This window comes from Eublepharis macularius, chromosome 19 (genome assembly GCF_028583425.1).
Source record: "Eublepharis macularius isolate TG4126 chromosome 19, MPM_Emac_v1.0, whole genome shotgun sequence".
Classification (NCBI taxonomy): domain Eukaryota; kingdom Metazoa; phylum Chordata; class Lepidosauria; order Squamata; family Eublepharidae; genus Eublepharis; species Eublepharis macularius.
In genome coordinates, this window is record NC_072808.1 from 8,546,825 (window position 1) to 8,554,088 (window position 7,264).

At 44.7% G+C, this 7,264-nt stretch overlaps 1 protein-coding gene across 2 annotated transcripts in view; it reads right to left on the reverse strand.

The window, feature by feature from the left end:
- The window catches only part of MARS1 (methionyl-tRNA synthetase 1), a 29,329-nt gene extending 24,762 nt beyond the window's left edge, over positions 1 to 4,567 (reverse strand). For both annotated transcript variants that reach the window (XM_055003205.1, XM_055003206.1), the window contains exons 1-3: positions 4,375 to 4,567; positions 2,178 to 2,268; positions 779 to 875 (exon numbers count right to left, since the gene is read on the reverse strand). In XM_055003205.1, the coding sequence (XP_054859180.1) occupies positions 779 to 875; positions 2,178 to 2,268; positions 4,375 to 4,477 (291 nt within the window). In that variant the 5' untranslated portion in view covers positions 4,478 to 4,567. The remainder of the gene's footprint in view (positions 1 to 778; positions 876 to 2,177; positions 2,269 to 4,374) is intronic.
- Positions 4,568 to 7,264: the final 2,697 nt, after the last annotated feature.

Here is a 7,264-nt window from a genome sequence, read left to right on the forward strand (position 1 = left end):
AGAGAGAAATCCCCCTGCTCTTTGGCCTCTAACCCCAAAGGTTCTCTCTCTCAGGGCCAAGCTACACATGACGAATGACACTTGAACGGCAAGTGTATTTCTCCCTGTTCACTTGCCCTCCACTCAATCCACTTGCCATTCAAGTGTCATTCGTCATGTGTAACTTGGCCCTCAGTGTCAGATGCACGCATCGTTACTGTATGCAAGACACACAGATGCATTGCACATGTGTGCTCCACCCCACCCTGGGTCCCTGAAATACCCAGGCCCCTTTCATGTACCCCATCCCTTGCAGAAACAGACATTTTGGCAGTATGGTAAGTGGAATTAACACAGCCTCATCCAAGCAAACCTGTTAATGTGCCATGCAACTGTATGTAATGGACATCCCTTCCTGTCATCTCCTGAAAAATGCCGTATCTCATTACTATTATTATTATTATTTGAATTATCTGAAACACAATCAACAATAAGCAGAGGTCACGTTATTATTGATCGGCCTTGCTAAGCTGATACAAGTTTCCACCGGAGACCTAAGTATCAACCAGATATCGGCATATTATTATTGTTGTTGTCATCATCATCGTTATTATTATTATTGAAGTAGTGGCTGACTGCAGATATTATTTGGCTGGTCATATGATGTAGTTACGCTTTTTGTGTATATGTTTGAGTTTTACTGTCTGAAATAAATTTTTTAAAATGCCATCTCTCCTAACTCGCCCCGCTCAAGAATAGGCAGACACATGTTACCGCCCCCTTTTGCCAGTTTACCTACCTGTAGTTCAGTCGCTTCCCACTCAAACAACTGATTGGCAAAATTGCTCTGCACCTGGGTAAAATTGCTCATCTCTTTTCTGGATGAAAAGAAGTACCTGGAAGACAGAAGCAGATGTCACAAGGCAAGGGAACTGAGAATAGATTAATCCAGATTAGTTGCTGGTTTTTGTATTCTCAAAGAAAATGTGATCTCATTTGCACATTGTTGGTGGAAATGTAAATACATAGTAGAATTCTGGGGGAAAGTACTACATCAGATTAATCTTATAACAACCATACCTTTGAAACCAGAGTTAATTTTCTTAGATTATTGGCAAAATCAAACACTGCCACAAATTGATATCAACCCTTTTAATAGCAGCAAAAACTGCTATAGCTTCAAGATGGAAGTCACAGATACCACCTAACTTAGATGCGTGGTTTTCAAAGACATGGGAACAACTAATAATGGAAAAAATAACAAACTACAACAATCAGAAAACTTTCCGAAAATAAAAATTTCCTAGAGAAATGGTATCCATTTTTAGAATACCTCTCCAGAAATGATTCATTAATAACCAAATCACCCTATCAATTATCAATCTAGAAGTCTAAGTATAAAACAACCAAAATATACAAGCATCAGTTAAAAAAAAATTTTGTACAAACCCTAATTCACAATGCCAACAAGTTATCTAATTTGTTGTTTAAAGTTTAAAATGATATTGTAACAATATCATTTTATGTTATTGTTGTATGTATAAATGTTTGGAAAATAATGTTTTTTAAAAGTAAAGAAAATGTGACCACAGCTACTTTGTAAGCTAATAGATCCAGAGGAGTTAGCCGTGTTAGTCTGTAGTAGCAAAATCGAAAAGAGTCCAATAGCACCTTTAATAGAAAAGAGTCCAGTAGCACCTTTAAGACTAACCAACTTTACTGTAGCATAAGCTTTCGAGAATCACAGTTCTCTTCGTCAGATGCATCACACATCTGATGAAGAGAACTGTGATTCTCGAAAGCTTATGCTACAGTAAAGTTGGTTAGTCTTCAAGGTGCTACAGGACTCTTTTCGATTTTGTAAGCTAAGTATTTTTTTGTGTTTAGCACAAACTAAGTTCAAAATAAAGGACGCCGCGATCCATCACCGATTGCCTTATACTGTAGAGTTAGGGCTTCAGCCATGCTTCTTAACAGCAATATGTTTTCCCTTTTCCCTCCCCACTTTTTATTTTAAGAAAATGAAAATTCCCTGGATCCCCTGCACATCTATTTGTATCCCAAGCTTCTAGGCAGCAGATTGCTGGCAAAGTTTAGCATCATGGCATTATGATGCTAAGTGACAGATGCAACGGAAGTATCCTGAGCATCCGCTTATCTTGGGAAAGCAAAGAGAGAGTTCAGCACCACATACTCACTGGCAAATTGCATTTGGGGAGAAGAGGAAGGACCCTTCTTTCAACTGCAGGGCTGGCACCCGTGGGTGGGTGAGGAATGGAACTACGGAAGCTGTCCAGGGGAGAAAAACATAAACACAAATTAGGGGGAAAGCCAGCCCGAACTGTTACGGCATTTCTTCCATTCACAAAAAGCACAATCTTTGAACACCCCTCCAATCATGGAGCGGGTAGCTATTGTGATAGGCATGGAGTCAATGCTTTTATGCATGGGAGTGGGGAAGTTTAAACGTAAAGGTAGTCCGCTGTGCAAGCACCAAGTCATTACAGACCCATGGCAGGATGTCGCATCCTGACGTTTTCTTGGCAGACTTTTGTTACAGGGTGGTTTGCCATTGCCTTCCCCAGTCATCTACACTTCACCCCCAGGAAACTGGGTACTCATTTTACCGACCTCGGAAGGATGGAAGGCTGAGTGAACCTTGAGCGGCTACCTGAACCCGAACAGAGCATCTTTTGTAATCTATAGCCTTTTAAAACCAGAAACCTTGTTACAGAGCACCAGATGCTCTAAATAACTTTCTAAGTCTTTTTTTTAAAGGTTACAGAAATACAAAAGATGCTCTATGATCTCTACCCATTGTTGTCTTGTTCTTCACTGTATTATGGCCATCAACTCTTTCTGGCAGGGCATACACATTTATTACACAGTTGCTTAGGACAAGAATTCAACAGGAGATGCTTCCCCTGTTACTAAACGCTGGGGGAAAGTTTTGTTGAATTTCTGCTTCCTATGCATTGATTCAAGGCACAGAAGCCCTGACGGAAAAAAAGTTGCCAACCTAGCAGGATGACAAGAACGCTTCTGGCTACAAGAGAGTGCTTGCTATATAACCTGTCCCACAAGAGCTGTGTCATACACAAGATCATATCTTTCTGTCCCCAAGGTCAGTCTATCCCAAATAACCACTACACCCAAGTTCTACATTCATCATCTCCCGTCCGGGTTAGAAGTTTTCAACCTCCATCACTGCAAACAAGCATGGAAAATTAAAGTTAACCGAAAAAATTCACCCTACTTGGTTGAGTATAGACAGAGAGTACCAGCTGTTTTTTTAAAGGATAAACTCCTCTAGCCAACACCTATTATTATTCTTGCTGGTGGGGTAATTAGGTTAGCCATGGCTAGATCTAGGATTTTTTCAACAGGTGCTCCTATTTCTATGGTATAGCCTAAGCTGACATTGTGTAAGGCAGCAGAGTGATTTAGGAGAGCTTTCAACAGGGACAATGACTTGATCCTTTTGTTAATTGTTATAAATGTTCAATTATACATGGTTTTTATCGGTGTTGGGGGGGGGGAGGCAATCAGTGGGAGGGCTTCTAGTGTCCCTTCCCCACTGGCAGACTTCCTGGTAACACCTGGTTTTTTGGCCACTGTGTGACACAGAGTGTTGGACAGGATGGGCCATTGGCCTGATCTAACATGGATTCTCTTATGTTCTTATTATCGAGTCCAGTTCTGGAGATGAAGTGCTTTTTTATCCTGCCTAGGTCATTACACAAATCCAAGTTAATCCCTACCACCACCACCTTTCCCAGCTGTCAACTTTTCTGATAGAATTCCTGTAAACCTAGAAGTGGCCTGATTCTGAGACGTTATACCCTGCTGAGCAACTAGGGCATGGCAGAATTCAACGGGTAAAGCTGTCTCTGAGGATGGAGGAAGCTTCCCTGGCTGACTTCTTGTGTGGTCAGGTTTGCCAGCTCCAAGCTGGAAAATTTCAGGGGTAGATCCTGAACAGGGGGTAGATCAACAGGATATAATGTTGTATAATGTCGTAGAGCGCACCCTCCAAAGCAGCCATTCTCTTCAGGGGAACTGATCTCTAGGGCCCAGAGATCAGCTGAAATTCCGGGAGATCTCCAGCTACCACCTGGAGGTTAGCAAGGTATCTTCTCCCCCAACCCTGCCCTCTGCAAGGCTCCACCCTCCCAAATCTCCAGGAATTTCCCAACCTGGAGCTGGCAACCCTGATTTCCACTCAGGAAAATCAAGGAAGCTTCCTCCATCCTCAGAGACAGCTTTACCTGTTGAACTTCTGCCATGCCCCTATTTAAAGGCAACAAAAGCCCTGCCAGGGATAAAAAACAGGAAAACGGTTAGCGAGGCAGGGGGAAAGGCGACGGGGCAAGCAAGCGGGGGGCCTGTCCTCACCGTCCTGCGGAACCCACTGCAGCTCCACCGGGGCGCCGGTGGCCTTGGCGGCCGCCAGCACCTTCAGCCCTCCGGGGCTCCCTTCGCTGATGAACAGCCTCATGCCGCCGCCGCTTCCTCCTGCCCTGGCAGCCCCGGCCGCGCTTCAGCTGATGCAACGCCGCCGCTTCCCGGCTCCACGCCTCTCCCTTCGCCCGGCCGGCCGGCCAATCGCACTCGCACGCCCACGCCGGGGCCCGGAACGCCCCGTCCTTCCTCAGACTACAAAACCCGACATGCCTCGTGCGCAAAACCGGATGTTGCTGTGGAAGTCGCCTGGACGCCATCTTCTCCGGCCGAGAACTTCCGGTCTCTAACCCTTTCCCCCTCCCTAGTTAAATATTTCATCATAGAGAGGGCAGTGGCTAGAAAGGAGAGTCACGCCGCCCAAAACATTTCGGTCAATGGCGGCTTTCAGGGTGGTTGTTCTAGTTGCCAGCCTCCAGCTCAGGCCTGGAGATCTGGAATCAGTGGATCAAATTCACTCGCACAGATTTTATTTATTTATTTGCGTCATTTGTGTCCCGCCTTTCTTACTGAGACTCAAGGTGGATTACATAGTGTGAGATTAGTACAATCAGTGGCAAGGACAACAGGAGGCATTTCCATACAGTGTCAAGAACATTTCCATAATGTCCTGGGGTGAATTAATATAAGTTTACAAAGACATGGGGTTAAAGAATTGTTGAAACAGAACATTATATTGCTGGAACGTACATTAAACATGAAGCACAGGTAGTATAGATCCAGAGAAATTAGCCATGTTAGTCTGTAGTAGCAAAATAGTAGAGTCCAGTAGCACCTTTAAGACTAACCAACTTTACTGTAGCATAAGCTTTCGAGAACCACAGCTCTCTTCCTCATGCATCTGACGAAGAGAGCTGTGGTTCTCGAAAGCTTATGCTACAATAAAGTCTTAAAGGTACTAATGGACTCTACTATTTTGCATCTGACAAAGAGAGCTGTGGTTCTCGAAAGCTTATGCAACAATAAAGTTGGTTAGCCTTAAAAGAGCTACTGGACTCTTTACCAATAGAGGGTTTGTAATCACAGGTAGAAACAATGAATGACTTCCCACCCACAGAACAGTGATGTCTCTTTTATGCCTGTGTGTCTAGGGTAAACTTGGGGGTGTTGCAACATGGAAATCAGCCGGTCCAGGTTTTGATATGTGGGGCATTCTAGTTTAATGTTGTTCTCAAAAATGAAGAGCTACTTAGTTGTTAATTCAGTCAAGGAAGCCCAGAAGCCCATTTGGAGCTGCAAATTATGACAGAAATAGAAAGAATTTATACCATAATCCTCTGTAAAGTTGCACCAGTCTAAACCCATTGAAAACAATGGAATTACTCCAGTTTAAGCCTGCTTAGGATGGCCCTGGTCATCTGGGATCATGGCTCATTTCTTAGCCTTTTGCTGCCTTTTTTGGTGTGCTTTTTAAAAGAGAAGTTTCAATTCACCGGTTAATGGGGTGGGGGGTGGGGGTGGAGACAGGGGTTCATAAGATCAAATGGCAGGCAAATGCCATGAACAGATTTGGGATCTGGATTCCATAGGATACAGACTGAAATAACCCCACAAAAGTGCAATCTGCAGGGCTCTAAATTCAGGAAAGACGTAAGAGTGTTCCAGCCAACACACCTTCTTCCATTCTGCCAACCTTCTTTCTAGATAACACTGTCCGTATTCTCCGCAAGAAGGACGTCTTCTTCTCCTGCAGTTCACCTTCTTCCACTCCACAGGTCTTCTTCCTGGTGAACACGCCCCGTATTCTCTGCAAAAAAGACAGCTTCTCCTTATTCCCCTGCAGAATTTCACTCAGCATCGCTTTCACCATTGCCTGGCACAGCCATCAGACACTGGGGGCGGAGGGGGGGAATGGTATGATTGGTTTTATTGGAAAGACTGTTTGCCAGGGCCCTCACAACAAGCAAATGCCCACCATACCTACACCATATTTTCTTTGGCACAGGAGAGGCCATCCCTCAGTGGCACAGGAAAAGGATTTTTGGGTTTCTAGCCACCCTTCACTCCCCCATGAAGATGTACTTCCCTCTTTCTTGTATTTTAGATTGCCCTGAGCTTTTAGGGGACAGATTTGGAGAACTTCCCCAGTTTTCCTGCAACTCAGGGGCATCCAAATGTTTTGTTCTGAGAGACACTCTTAAGAAGTGATGTAGTGAGTTGAACAAGGATGGGGGCTAGATCTGCCCTGTTTTCTCCACAGGTGCCCCCATTTTAGCAGCAGGGAAGAGGGGTGTCAATTTCCTTTTCTCATGCGGTAGCATGTTTTCCTTTTGAACTGTGCAAATGCCTTCTCCCCAATTTGTAGGGTTGCCAGCCTCCAGGCAGTGGCTGGAGATCTCCAGGAATTACAACTGGTCTCCAGGCCACAGAGATCAGTTCACCTGGAGAAAATGGCTACTTTGGTGGTGGGGGGGCTCTATGGAATTATGCCATGCCAAGATCCTTTCCCTCCCCAAACCCCACTTTCTCCAGGTTTCACCCCCCAGATCTCCAGAAATTTCCTGACTTGGAGCTGGCAACCCTACCAATTTGTGTGTAGGGTGCAGAAGGGCAGGCAGTTGGGGCTAGGGAAAGAAGAGAAACAGACAGATCAAGGATTCAGTTAACTCTGTAGCAAAGGAAGCGAGCTTTATCAAAAACATCCCACTGCCTCTCTCCAGTTTTTCTTATGAGTAGACAAAAGTCTCCCCTCCACGTTTGCCATTGCCTGCCTCTACAACCCTGGTCTTCCTTGGAGGTCTCCCATAGGTCTGCTATGGGTCGGTTAGGCTGGGTCATCAGAAACTAACATATCACTTTCCCTCCCTGTAGCTTTTGTGCCAAG